The sequence below is a fragment of the Zonotrichia leucophrys genome, chromosome 19 (genome assembly GCF_028769735.1).
Source record: "Zonotrichia leucophrys gambelii isolate GWCS_2022_RI chromosome 19, RI_Zleu_2.0, whole genome shotgun sequence".
Taxonomy (NCBI): Eukaryota; Metazoa; Chordata; class Aves; order Passeriformes; family Passerellidae; genus Zonotrichia; species Zonotrichia leucophrys.
This window is the reverse complement of record NC_088188.1, coordinates 1,241,418-1,256,279: the sequence shown is the minus strand read 5'-3', so window position 1 is coordinate 1,256,279 and position 14,862 is coordinate 1,241,418. Positions and strand designations below refer to the sequence as shown.

General features: G+C 48.4%; 1 protein-coding gene across 1 annotated transcript in view; it reads left to right on the top strand.

Annotated features, from left to right (window-relative positions):
- Positions 1 to 13,795, top strand: part of GALNT17 (polypeptide N-acetylgalactosaminyltransferase 17) — a 235,410-nt gene extending 221,615 nt beyond the window's left edge. The window contains exons 8-11 of the mRNA XM_064729185.1: positions 420 to 557; positions 2,115 to 2,210; positions 8,896 to 9,063; positions 11,249 to 13,795. Coding sequence (XP_064585255.1) covers positions 420 to 557; positions 2,115 to 2,210; positions 8,896 to 9,063; positions 11,249 to 11,377 — 531 coding nt within the window. The 3' untranslated portion in view covers positions 11,378 to 13,795. The remainder of the gene's footprint in view (positions 1 to 419; positions 558 to 2,114; positions 2,211 to 8,895; positions 9,064 to 11,248) is intronic.
- The last annotated feature ends 1,067 nt before the right edge of the window (positions 13,796 to 14,862 follow it).

Here is a 14,862-nt window from a genome sequence, read left to right as displayed (position 1 = left end):
GGGAAATCTTTTAAAAATACCTTGTTTAAAAATACAGATCCATCTTTATCAGATAGATCCAAACCCAGGAGAATTGGGAGAGGACTCCCCAGTCTCACTGCACTTCCCAACCTTCCTCCAAACCTTTTCTTCTCCCTTTGGCTCCTCTTTTGTAAATTATCCCTGAGGGCCTGTCCAGCATCAGCCCATGGCCATTGCAAGGGGCCTCAAAACCCAGCAGAGAATTTGGTGTCCCCCTCTGGAATCCACATCTTCCTTCTGATGGTTTCAGCCCCGGACATCCCAGAATTCCTGGAATTACTCAACCACAGGAAGTTCCCAGGCAGTTTGAAAAGAATCCCAAAGCTCAGGGAAATACTTTCATTGTAGCTTTTTTTGGAAGTGTGACCGTTCAGTGATGTCCTGTTGTTGTTTTTCAGAATCCAGGGATTGACATTGGGGATGTTTCTGAGAGGAAAGCCTTGAGGAAGAGCCTGAAGTGTAAAAATTTCCAGTGGTACCTGGACCATGTTTATCCAGAAATGAGGAGATACAACAACACCATTGCTTATGGAGAGGTAATTTAGTCCGTCAGCTCAGCCTGCTAATATTTACACTCCCTGATGAGAAACAGCCTCAAAGGAGAAGAGTCTGAATCAAAACTGACTTTTTCTGTATAATTATCTAAATTTGCATAAATCTGCTCCCAGTTTCTTCTAAAAACCAGTTTGGGGATTTGTTGCTGATCTTAAAGACTGTATAAAGTAAAAGATGTTAATACATCATTTAGTGAATTGACAGAAATTACCCATATTTCCCATTGACTCCATGGATTAAGCAGCTGTATTTGTATTTTTAATATACAGGCATCTTCTAAAACCCTGAGACTTGAACTCAGCCTAATTCCTGACAAGGTCTCTGGAGGATTCAGTGCCTTGTCACAGCAGCTTAAGGACAAGATAAAATAAGGGGACTTAATTCAATCTCTGCTGGCTTTGAAACCATTCTGGGGATATAGAAAGAGTCATTTATGGGAACTAATAACAAATACTCTGCTGCAATGGAATTGATGGAGTGGTGGCACTTGGAGCAGGCTCCTCAAAGCCTGGGCACCCCAGATGGGTTATTAATTTTTATTCATTTCGGGAAAGATTTGTTATCAAAGTTACTAAAGGCCTTCAAGCTAAAACCTCCCAAAAAATGTCTATTTTCATAGAAAATGAAATTTCAGAATGGTTTGGGGTAGAAAAAAGCCCAGCTGGAACAAGGATGTGATGATTCCAAAGTGATCCTTGTTCCAGTTGGGCTTTTTTCCCTGCCTTGTTAAGCACTCTGAGATTTCACTGAAATCTGAGGGGTTCTGCATTGATTTCTGGCAGCCTAAACCTGGGTTTGTCCCCACCCCCATGACCAAACACAGAGCCAGCTGTGACCAGGGATGCTGCTCCTTGGAATGGGATTATGACACAAAACCAGCATCCTTAGCCCTGGATTTAAAGAAAGGTTCAGTGCTCTGCAAGTTTTCCTTGCCTGATTATTCCTGGTGACACAGCAGTGAGAGCCAGAGAGGGCAGAGAGGGCTGAGCATCCATTTCCTGCTTCTCTCTGATCAGAGAGGGCCTTAAATCTGCCCCTTTTGCGCCTTAACTCTGCCCTTTTTGTGTCATAACTTTGAACTTTTCCTGCCATAATTCTGCCACTTTTGTCCCTTATCTCTCCCCTCTTTCTGCGATAATTCTGCCAATTTTTTGTGCCTTAACTCTGACCCTTTTTTGCCATAATTCTGCCAATTTTTGTGCCTTATCTCTGCCCTTTTTCAGCCATAACTCTGCCCCTTTTATGCCTTAATTCTGCCCCTTTTGCACCACAACTTTGCCCCTTGTTGTGCCATAATTCTGCCAATTTTTTGTGCAGTAACTCTGCCCCATCTCTGCCATAACTTTCTCTGCCATAATTCTACCATTTTTTGTCCTTTAGCTCTGCCCTTTTTCTGCCATAACTCTACCCCATCTGTGCCATAACTTTGCCCCTTTTTCTGCCATAACTCTGCCAATTTTTGTGCCATAACTCTGCCCTTTTCCTGCCATAACTCTGCCCCTTTTGTCCCTTAACTCTGCCCGTTTTTCCCCTGGCAGCTGCGGAACAACAAGGCCAAGGACGTGTGCCTGGACCAGGGCCCTCAGGAGAACCACACAGCGATCCTGTACCCATGCCATGGCTGGGGCCCCCAGGTGAGGCTGTGTCCTGGTTTGGGAAGACAGGAGTCTGCTAAGGAAGGCAGGAGCCTCCCCTGAAATGGAGAATGTAAACCCTCCCCACCCCTCCCAATTGCTATAAATTTTAAATTAAGGGGCTCTCAGGCAAAAATATGGGAGAGGGAAATAACAGTTCTTTAATAGGGAAGAAAATAAAAGGATAAAATAAACAATGCAGTACACTAGAACAACACTGACAGAGTCAGAACCCAACCTGACACCCTGTGGGTCAGGGTGTTGGCGGCAGTCCCATTGCAATTGTGCTGCAGCCCTCCTGCAGTGTCAGGGGTGGTTCTGCTGGAGCAGGGATCCTGTAGAGAAGGATGGATTCTTCCTCTGAAGATCCAGTGAGAGAAGAGGCAGCTGCTGTTCCTCTGGGGAATCCAGTGGAGAAGCTGTGCTGGTGTTCCAGAACCTCTGGATTATATCTGGGTAGGAATGCTTGGCTCCTCCCTCTGGGCTCACATCTCCCAATGGGATGCTGTAGTTCTTATCAGCCATGCAGGGATATTCAATGCTGTTATCAGCAATGTCCCCTCCGGAGGGAGTGTGATGTGGTCAGTTAGAGAGAGAGAAGGCAAACTGCCCACTTGGCAAAGATAATCTGCCATACAGATGGTAATAGAAAACATCTTGCATTGCAATCTGGAACAGGCTGGCACTGCCTTTGCTCTCCAGGGTTAAAAACACCTGGGCATGTAGGAATGTGCTTTTTGTCGAGGGAGTGATAAAACTATCTTTTGTCTTCTAAAAAAGCTCAGAAATTTCTCTTTTTGATTGGGTGAAAAAGCCACTTCATAGGCTTAGGGGATTTCACCTCAAACTTAAGGACAGCTAATTGGACAGAAGCTAAAAATCTTGCTTAGGCAATTTACTAGAAAAAGAAGTGAATAAAGAAACAAATCACTTTTGTAAGGTGTTTTACTAAGAGCAAGAACTTCTAGCACCTAGCTCGGTTTTTCTGTTTGTTATTTTGCCTTTTATTGAACATTTTTGTTTTTAACACTGCAACAGAAGCTATCCTACTGATTTTTATGCCTCCAAGCGTAGCTGAGCTATCTTGAGTGTGTTATAGACCTCTGAGAGCTTATGAGACCTAACTTGAAGAAGCTCCTATAACATGGGTATCACAGGGGGGTTTTCCAGCTGCTCCTGCAGTGTTTTCTGGATTCCCATCACCCTGCGAGAGCTGCAAGGAAAAGCCTTGAAAGAAATTGGAAACCTTTGTGAATTGAAAATGTTGGAAAGTTGAGATTTTTGCAATTTGAAATAAAAAAAAATTGAAATTTGTAGTTTAAAATAAAATCTTCCAGACAAAGGTAAATAGCAATAATCATGGACACAATCTGAGTTTCCTTCCCAAGGCTGAGTTGGATGGAAGGCTGGAATAAAATTATCTTTAAGGTCCTTTCCAACCCAACCCATTGTGGGATTACTTCTGTTCCACCAGCAGAATAAACCCAGACTAATGGGGTAAAGAAAACAATTAGTGCTGTGGTAATGAGCCATTTCGGCTTGGCTGGAATTTGTTTTCCAGCACTCCTTTTGCCTCTCCAAAAGTTTTGGAGCATCTGGGGCCCAGCAGGCTGGAGGAGGTTCATTGTCAGCTAAAAAATGTGCAGTTCAAGGAATGGGAAAGCATTAAAATCCTGTTCTCACTCCACAGTCAGGCTGGACTGAGGGATCCCAGAGCTCACCCAAGCTGGGAGCTGGAGGAGCTGGGAACCAGCTGTGGGGTGGAGGAAATCCCACTGTGGATAACCCTGGCCTTAAACAGAGATCAGTCCCTGCTAAACAGAACCTGCTCTTGCACAAAAACCCCATTTTTCTCTTAAATGGCACCAAGTGCCTTTTGCACTTTGTGGCTGGAAATGTGAGCCTCTAAGTGCATTATTGTGTGAGAAACTGGATTGGGCTGCCATTGCCTGCTCACCCCGGGCTTTAGGGTGAGTGGCTGAGAACAGGTTATTTATTTTTCCCTCAGTGTTATTGAGATGAAGCTTATTAATGTTTTCTTTCCCTGCTTGAAGTTCTGAAGTCAGATTTTGCTGGCTGCCTGGAACTTGCCCATTTCATCCTTCCTGGTCTTCCTTCTCCTCATTGTCCCTTCCCTCTTCAGCTGAGAGCCAGTTCTTGGCAGCTCCTTTGTTTCCTGATACATCCAATTAGTGAAACTCCTGAAAATGCTGCTTTTCAGCAGCTATCAGCAAGTGCAGAAGCTTTGAAATGGCCTTTGTGGCACCATGAAGGAAATTGGACTTTCCCTACAACTGTTTAATTAATGGGCTGCAGGTTGTAATTTATGGCTGGGGATGGAATTAGAAGTAATGGAAACTCTGGTTTGTATATATATATGGATGTTGAATTTTTATTTATTTGTATGTGTATGGAACCCCTCAATGAGTTGCTGAGCTCCTTTAGAGTTGCTCACATCCCAAACCACTCTCTCATGCTCTGCATGCAACTGAGGTCTTGCCTTTACCCACCCATCCCTCACTGAGTAAAATTTTGGGGATTTTTCTCTTCTTTTCCCTTCAGCTTTCTGTTCTCCCTGCTTCCATTCACTTCCAGGTCAAATAATTATGAGACTCCATCATCATCCTTTTATCCTGTAATTATATTGAGGCCGCTGATGGGTTTTTTTCCTGCTTGATGGCTTCATCTTTGAGGCAATCCCTCATGGAAGCACCTTGCTGTAATGATGTATTACACTAATAATGCAGCCATAGCTCATTGCAGTGACACAGCTATGGTGATATATTAAGGTGATAGAAAGCACTATAATGCTATAAAACTTAAGATAATGTTCACCCAGCAGAGCATTTCATTTAATTATAGGATAAAATATGTTTTGCCCATTTAAGCAGCAGAAGTTGAGGACAAAGCCATCAATACTGAGCTCATGGGGGACACGGCAGGAGCAGGGGTGACCAAACAGCACCCTTTAATCAGATTAAATTGTGGTAAAAGGCAAATCCTGAACATTTTACTGATGACTGCTAATTGATGTTCTGCTCAGAGCAGAAGGGAAGCTAAACAACCCGAAATTATTTTCCATAAGTCAGAGGTCACAAGCTTTTATTCAGTGCTGGATGTCAAATAATTCGCCATCTAGATGCAGCACCAAAATCACAGCAAGGTGGATTGGATGTTGCAGCTTGCCATGGGGATCACTGAGAGCTGTCGGCTCAGCCTGAGCAATGGAGCTCAGGGCCTGTGCTTGCACACCCCTGACAGAGGACAGCGGGTGGTTGGGTGTGCCCAGGGTCAGGGACAGACAGAGGGAGGCCTCAGGGCGGGCCAGGCAGCTCAGGGAGGATATGGAACATTCTCTGAAGGGGGCCAGCATTGAAGTAGAGTTCCTCGTGACCGTGTCACTGGCTCAGGATGAGGGAAGCGGAGGTCTGACCATGTTTCAGAAGGCTGATTATATTATGACATTTTAATAAACATCAAAGAATGAAGAAAGGATTCATAGGGGGGCTAGATAGAGAAGATGGAATGAAACAGAGCTTGGGCTCAGACTCCATGTCTGACAGCGCTGTGATCTGCCATTAATTTCAACATCCCAATGGACAATCAGATGCACCGTTGCTTTCCACAGCAAGTAATCATGGTTACATTGTTCCTGAGGCTTCTCAGCTTCTCAGGAGGAAAAATCCTAAGGAAAGGATTTTTCATAAAAGCTGTCTGTGACATCCATCCCTGGAGGTGCCCAAGGAAGGGCTGGGGGTGGCAAACAGAGGTCTGGGCTGGGGACAAGGTGGGGATGGGACACAGCTGGGAGTGGATGGGCTGGGAGGGGTTTTCCAGCTCCAGTGATGCTGGGATTTCCCCCAGGGACAGCTGGAGGTGGGAAGTGGCCAGGTGCAGTTACCTGGATGAGGTTTTATGGAAGGATGTTCCAGGGGCTGGACCCCTGCCTGGGGATGTGGCTTTGGGCCACCCTGACTGGTGAAGCGGTTAAAGACCTCCTCAGTTTGAGCCACTTTGAAATGCTTGGCTTGGAATAGTTCTAAACTATTTTCCTTTGGTCCTTTATTTTGGTCTATTCCTTGTTTCTTGTCCTGTTCCAGGCTGGGCTGGGGCCCCTGGCTCAATCTGGAGAGGAGCAGAATAACAAAAGAGGAATTAGGGCTTGGAATTAACCTGTCCTGTGAGGAGAGACTGGGACAGCTCGGGGGGGCTCACCTGGAGAGGAGAAGGCTCCAGGGGAGCTCAGAGCCCCTGGCAGGGCCTGAAGGGGCTCCAGAAGAGCTGGAGAGGGACTGGGGACAATGCATGGAGGGACAGGACACAGGGAATGGCTCCCACTGCCAGAGGATGGGATATTGGGAATGAGGAATTGTTCCCTGTGAGGGTGGGCAGGCCCTGGCACAGGGTGCCCAGAGCAGCTGGGGCTGCCCCTGGATCCCTGGCAGTGCCCAAGGCCAGGCTGGACAGGGCTGGGAGCACCTGGGACAGTGGGAGGTGTCCCTGCCGTGGCAGGGGTGGCACTGGATGGGATTTGAGGTCCTTTCCAATCCAGACCATTCTGGGGCTCTGTGATCAGGGTTTGGGCTGCCCCTGACCCCTCCTGTGGGGAGCACCTGGTGAATGAGCTTCAGGGAGATGTGAGGAGCTCAGGGCCTGCTCTGACACACAACATTTTCACTCTGGTGTGACTCCAGCAGCCCCTGGGAGCAGAGCCAGGCCCAGCCCAAGGGATCTGGGCACTCTGACTGCATCTGGGCTCATGAGCTGCAGCCTGACCCTGTTACATTGTTTTAACTTGATTTCAGTGTTTAATTATTACAGCCCAGATAACCCAAACTCCCAGTGGGATTTACTGCCTCTTCCCTGGCATCTGGGTCACAGATATGCTCAGTTAATTAACGTGCTGAATCCTCCTTATTTGTCTGCTGGATAATGGCCTGATTCATAATTTAAATAAGCAGCTGTGGAGATCTTTCCCTTGAACTATAAAAGGCAGGACACTGGCGTTCCTTTCTCCTCACTCCAGAATTTAAATGTGTTTAGGGAAATATTATGGTGGCATTCCTTGAAATGGAGGAATCCTTTGTGTGCCCAGTGTCCCCAAGGGCATCACCCTGCCTAGTGCTCCCATCCTGCCTCTCCTGGCAGAATGGTCTGAATTGGAGGCACCTTAAAGCCCATCCAGTGCCACCCCTGCCATGGCAGGGACACCTCCCACTGTCCCAGGCTGCTCCAAGCCCCAGTGTCCAGCCTGGCCAGCCCTGGCAGCCCTGGGCAGTTGGATCCCATGGGAATGCCTGGGGTAGCTGCAGTCCTGGGCCTTTCCCAAGGACAGGTCCAGGCTCCCATCCCAGTTCTTGTGACCGTGTTCACAGGGGTCTCAGGATGAGGGAAGAGATGAGGATCTGACTCCATGTTTCAGAAGGCTTGATTTATTATTTTATGATATATATTACATTAAAACTATACTAAAAGAATAGAAGAAAAGGTTTCATCTCAGAAGCTGGCTAAGCTAAGAATAGAAAGGAAAGAATTATAACAAAGGTTTGTGGCTCAGGCTCTGTGTCCCAGCCAGCTGACTGTGATTGGCCATTAATTAGAAACAACTACATGAGACCAATCACAGATGCACCTGGTGCATCCCACAGCAGCAGATAATCAATGTTTACATGTTGTTCCTGAGGCCTTCCAGCTTCTCAGGAGGAAAAAGTCCTAAAGAAAGGATTTTTCATAAAAAGATGTCTGTGACAGTTCTGGCCCCTCTGGCTGGTGCTGCTGCCTGGCTGGAGCCCTGGAGGCTGTGCCAGGCACCCAGAGGCACCAGCCCAGCCAGGGCTGCCTCACCCAGCAGGGCTGCAGCTGGAATCCAGGGAAAACCATCCATTGCCACGTCCCACAGCGATCCAGAGGCTGAGGAGTCTGCTCCAGGAGGGGTTTAAGGCTTGGAATTATTCCCACCCCTTCCTGGGTCTCAATTGCATCTGGAATAAACCAATCCCAAGCAAGGATAAAAGGCTGAAGAAAGCTAGGATTTACTCCTTCCAAAAACCAATCCCAAGGCTGGAGAAAGTTGGAATTTATTCCTTCCAGCTCTGCTTTCCCTGTGCATCCCCACAGAACATTCCCAGGGGATCTGGGTTGTCCTGTCCCTCTGTGCTGGTGCTCTAAGGTGCTGAGGGACTCCTTTAAAAAGGATGGAATATCAACCAGAGCTTTCCTCATGTTCCCGGGACAGGACCTGGGGCAGATGGGCACTTGTGGCTTTATTTTTACCACGTGTGAGTCTCCCCCAGCTGACCCCAGCTGTGTAGAGCTGGCTCAGAACTGCCACATTCCCTGCTGGAGCAGCCTGGTAGCATTTACTGACAGGGAATTTCTGCTTTCCCACACAATTGAAAATATTCCCAAACCCTAAAGGAGCCGAGTTTGAAGGATGTGAGGTTTTGCTGTTCCCTCTGGCCAGCACTCCAAGAGGTGCCATATTCCCTGCTGGAGCGGTTTGGGGGCATTTATTGACAGGGAATTTCTGCTTTCCCACACAACTGAAAATATTTCCAAACCCTAAAGGGGCCGAGTTTGAAGGATGGGGGGGTTTTGCTGTTCCCTGTGGCCAGCTCTCCAGCTGCCCCATTCCCTGCTGGAGCAGCCTGGAGCATTCACTGACAGCATTTCCGTGTGTCCCCAGCTGGCTCGGTACACCAGGGAGGGCTTCCTGCACCTGGGGGCCCTGGGCACCACCACGCTGCTGCCCGACACGCGCTGCCTGGTGGACACGGGCAAGAGCCGCTTCCCGCAGCTGCTGGACTGCGACAAGGTCAAGAGCAGCCTCCACAAGCGCTGGAGCTTCATCCAGGTGGGTCTGGGGCTGCCCTGGGTGTGCCCACCTCTGCAGGGGAACAGGTGACCCCCAGCGAGGAGAGGAAATGACACATCTGACTCCACTGATATCAGAAAGCTAATTAATTATTTTATTATATGACTCTATTAATTTTTATTATATTAATTTAATTTATTATTAATTTTTCTTATTATTTACTTAAATATTTTTACTTATTATTGTTTAATTTTACTTATTTAATTTATTATTGATTTTATTTTTTATTATTTATAATAAGTAAAATTAAGAACAAAATAAAAATATTAGAGTAATATAATAAAATAATAATTTTATTATGTTACTCTATTAATATAGAGTAATAAAATAAAATTATTATTTTATTATATTATTCTGATTTTATTTCATTATTATATTATAATTATATTATTTATTATTATTATTATTAGTTTTATTATTCTATTATGGAGAGTACATAATATATATTATAATATATATATTACAGTCTATATATTATATAATTATATATAATATATGTAATATAGTAAATCTAATAATAGTATAGCATATATTCATATATTATATATATTATAATAATATAATAATTATTATATTATTCTATATTCTATTACAATACATCTAAACTGAATCTGCACAAACACCCAACTCAACTGCACTCATCTCATGACTGTGAGCCCACAGTCCCAACACACACCTGGATTCAATTGGTCACTGAATCAAAACACTCACACCAGAATCCAATTACCAGTTCCCTTCAGGTAAACAACCTTCCCCAGTGCATTCCACTTGTGGACAACACAGGAGCAGCAATTGAGATAAGAATTGGTTTTTCTCTCTCTGAGGTTCCTCACTGCCATTCCCAGAAATATCCTTGGGAAGTTGTGCCTTGCTTTTCTCTGTGAGGAGAAATGTGGCCACACCTCTGCTGTTTCTTAAGGCTTGGCTGGGACACAGCCCCTGGGATGGGGTGGAACAAAGGGGAAATGATGCCATGGCACAGCAAATTCCAGGTCCTGGGGCAGAGGGAGGAGGTTAAGAGGGATCAGGGCAGCATTTCGGGACAATTTCTAATCAAAGTTTTCCTTCCTGGTAGCAGAAAAGTGGATCTGGTTATGTCTGATCTGCCAATGACTTCCAGATTCCTTTGTTTCTTGTGGATGAAGAGTGAAATTCATTTTGTCCCAAAGCAGAATTATAAAATAATAATAACTGTAAATAACTGTAAATAACACTTTTGTCGCAAAGCAGAGTGTAAATAACTGTCTGGGTTTGAAAAGCCAGTGCCTGCTAAGGAAGGCAGGAGCCTCCCTAGAAATGGAAAATATAAACCTCCTCCCTCTGAATTATTATAATTTTAAAATTAAGGCTTCTCAGGAAAAGATATGGGACTAGAAAGAACAGTTTTTAATAGGAAAAATAAAAATTAAAATGCAGTAATACAAAACAACCCTGCCAGAGTCAGACCATGCCCTGCCCCCTGTGTGTCATGGGGGCTCAGCCCTCCTGCAGTGCCAGCTGTGGCTCTGCTGCAGCAGGGATCCTGCACAAGGGGGGAGTTTTCCTCTGCAGCTCCAGGGCTGCTGCAGATGGGCCTGGGCTCCCTCTGGCCATGCAGGGCAGCAGAAAGCTGCTCCTCTGGCAATGCAGGGGGCAAAGGCTGCTGTGCTGTGCCAGGCTCAGATTGGATCCAGGTAGGAATGCTTGGCTCCTCCCCTGGGCGGAGCATCTCCCCATGGGATGCTGGGATTGGATCAGCCCTGCAGGGACACTCAGTGGCCATGGACAGCAGAGATCTCCTGGAGGGAGGGTTGGCTGTGGGAGAGATAAAGAAAAAACTGCCCAGGGACAGCAGAGAACTGCCCCAGCTCTGACAGATGGGAACAGAACACACACACATCTCACAGCCCAGGACAATGATGCAGCTTTTCCAGACGGTCCCAGTTCCCAGCAGCTCTGGGATTTAAAGGTTACAGGTGTCCCTTGGGTGCTGTCAGGGACAGGGGATGCTCACTCCATTTATTTGGGGAATTATTTTATTGCTTGCATTGCCTTCCTACCCAGCTGTGTGTCCCTTCCAGCAGTGCCCAGGGCTGCCCTCCTGCTCCTGCTTTGTTTCCCAGGCAATTAATTCAGGCTATTAATATCTTCTTTTTTCTATCTTTTCCCATCTCCCCACGTGCAGAATGGAGCCATCCTGAATAAGGGCACGGGCCGGTGCCTGGAGGTGGAGAACAGGGGCATGGCTGGCATTGACCTGATTCTCCGCAGCTGCACGGGCCAGAGGTGGACAATTAAAAACTTCATCAAGTAGAGGCTGCAGGAGTCAGGGGAGTCTAACTCGAGCCACGACTGAGGGGACTGATCCACCTGGACTCCTTTGGATAGGATGGAATATCAACCAGAGCTTTCCTCGTGTTCCTGGGACAGGACCTGGGGCAGATGGGCACTTGTGGCTTTATTTTTACCACGTGTGAGTCTCCTCCAGCTGATCCCAGCTGTGTGGGGCTGGCTCAGAACTGCTTTTTCCTCTGGCCAGCTCTCCAAGAGGTGCCCCATTCCCTGCTGGAGCAGCCTGGCAGCATTCACTGACAGGGAATTTCTGCTTTCCCCACACAACTCCAAGCTCTCCCAAAGGGCTGGGGAGGTTTGCACCACAACCCTGGACAGACCTGCCTGGCAAGTGTGGAAACTGATGAGCTCGGGAGAGGAGAATGTTCCCAAACCCCAAAGTAGCTGAGTTTGAAGGATGGGGTGTTTTGCTGGATCCTTGTTCCCTTTTCCCTTCCCTGAGTTTTGGAGAAGCAAAACACCCCCCAGCAGCTCCCAGGGATCTTTCCAACCCCCTAATCACACAACTTACCCAAAACAATGCAGTGTAATAAACCCCTGAGCTCCCCTTGCCCCTCTCCATCACCCACACACTGCTGGCCAAGCCAGCACCTCCCTCCGTGGAGATCCCAAAGGGATCCCTGGGATGTCTGCCTGCCCTTCTGGGTGGCAGCAGGAATGTCCCCTGAGCCTTGGGCACCCCTGTCCTGCCTGCTCAGGCCTGGCCAAGGTCCCCCAGAGCCACTGCAGCCCTTCCTGGGCTGGGAAAGGGACAGGCAGGGAGGCCAAGGCCCCAGCAAATGCCAGCTTGGCTGAAATTCCTGGCCCTGAGGCCACTTCAGCCTTGTTGCTCTGGTGGAGGGATCTCACCTGATTTATTTTTGGCTCACAATAGTCCTGGCTACCAACTCTTGGCTGCCAAATCCACCTGGGAGTCCTCTGCTTGGGGCTGCCTGGAGAAGGGAAACAGGACCCTGCAGCATTGCTGCACGTGGGTGGGCACAGGCTTTGCTCAGCAGGGAGGAGAAACGAGTCCATCTCCTGCCCTCCTCCCAGAATAATCCTCTTTGTGGCTGCCCTCTGGCTAGGGTGCACTCAAATAGATTAATATATGAGACGGATGTGTAAATATGTTTCCCAAGCTGGGATGTGCACAGAGTCCTTTGCTGCAGAGCACTCATGCCTGTCTTCCATTTGCATCAGGATGAAGCTCCCTGGATGTTTAATGAGCTGAATTTCCAATGCCATGCAGCAGGTTTATAACTGATGTTTTAGTAATTTATTGATCAGAAGCAAATCTATTTCATTGTTCCTTCTACAGCAAACTAGCATCACCTAGGACTGATTGTTCATTTAGGCTTTACAAGGCTCCCTCAACCACTGGGGCTGTCTCTGATTTTTTCCCCCTGCCTTCCTTAATGAAGTAAAACCTCTTAGTTGTCCTGACCTGCAGAGTAGAGAGTCAATGTAGAATTTTGCTCTCTTTTTCGCTGTTGCATCATCCCTTGTGTAATAAATTTGAGCACTTCCAAACCCGAAATTACCACAGCTCTGTGGGTGCATGAGCCATCTCCCCCTGCCTTTGTTGCTGCCTTCTAAGAAATCAATTTCCTGGTGATTCAGGACACCCTGAGGGCTTGGAGACCCCACAGCTCTGGTCCAGCTGGTAAAACGCCCTTAAACTGAGCAAATATTGCAGGGAGAGGCTGTGTGGGTCAGGATCAGCAGCCAGACAGCCCCGGGGTGTTGCCTGTGCTGAGATTCAGCCCTGCCAGTGGCCAGGGTGGCAGCAGATGGCTTTTGTCACATGTCACAGTGGTGGGGTGAGGTCCCAGCCCCACAGATGGGATGTGTGGCTGCTCCTGGGCTCCATCCTGGCTGTGCTGAGCCCCGGGCCAGGAGGGCCTGGCTCTGTCCAGTCCCTGGCTGTCCCCAGCCCCTGGTGCCACTGACGTCCCCTTGCCAGGTGGCACAGACACCCAGGGACAGCACGAGGATCCTGCTGCTGCTGCTGCTGAGCCCTGGGATCCCTCGGAACGTTCAGGCTCACCCCTGCCTTCCCTTTGTGCTCCAGAAGGAAGAGCAGCCCCTGAGCCAGCAGCAGGAGGGGAAGGTGGAGATGAACCCTGGGCTCCAGGACCCTCAGCGGGGCAGAGCCCCGGGGAGGTGTTGGCCCCCTCTCCCTGCTCCAGCTTCCAAACTGCTGGAAACAGGAGCAGAATCAGGCTGGAAAGTGGGAATTGCCTCTGCTGTTCTGTCCTGACACCGCTGGTGACTGCAGGGTGACCCCGGGAGAAATCTGAGATCTGGGTCTCGTTGTTGCATCTCGCTTATCTCTAATCATCTGTTAATTGCTTTAAGAAGTGATCTCCAAGTGATTCTTATTAAATATCTGATTTGAGCCGTTGCCTCTTGAGTGATTTTCAAAAGATTCTCTCTGAGATACAGAGGCAGTCATTCCTCTGCATTTCATAGAAAAGTGCTGCTGTTTTAATAAAGCTTCCATTTTTGAAAGAAATGGAAATGAAGGGGAGATCAAGAGAGATGGTGGGCACAGATTAATTCCCATCCCATCCATCCCTGCTGCTGCCACTCCCCAGGATCAGTTTCACCCCACAAGCTGGAAGGAGATGTGATGTGGCCAGTAAAGCATCACCTGCATTCCCGAGCCCAGGCTGGCCCTAAATGTTCCTGGTGTCACCTGGAGCTCTCCTTGAACCCATTCCTTCCACCCAGGATCTCCTGAGCACTGGGTTGGTGCTTTCCTGGGTCAGGGAAGGGTCTCTGTGACCAAAGGGAGGTGGGGCACCCAGGGAAGGGCACCCAGGTGTCACCTGGGCAGGGGCACATCCAGCCCTGCTGGGCTCTGGAGCCACAGGGCTCCTGCAGGATGGCACAGGATGGAAACCTGAGCCCTTGTGGGGAGCATTTCCCACCCAGGGGCAAGATCCATGTTGGAAAATGGTTCAATTTGCTTTAGAGCAGATGGAATCATGGAATCCCAGAATGGTTTGGCTTGGACCTTAAAGCCCATCAGTGCCTTTCCCCTGTCCCAGGCTGCTCCCAGCCCTGTCCAGCCTGGCCTTGGGCACTGCCAGGGATCCAGGGGCAGCCCCAGCTGCTCTGGGCACCCTGTGCCAGGGCCTGCCCACCCTCACAGGGAACAATTCCCAATTCCCAATATCCCATCCATCCCTGGTCTCTGGCAGTGGGAGCCATTCCCTGGATGGGGGATTCAGGGTCCTGTCCCTCCATCCTTGTCCCCAGTCTCTCTCCAGCTCTCCTGGAGCTCCTCCAGGCCCTGCAAGGCCACACTGAGGTGACCCCAAAGCTTCTCCTGTCCAGGTGAGCATTCCCAGCTGTGCCAGCCTTTCCTCCCAGCAGAGCTGCTCCATCCCTCTGCCCATCCTGGAGCCTCCTCTGGGCTCCTCCAGAGGCTCCAGCTCCTGCCTTATTGGAATATGAATC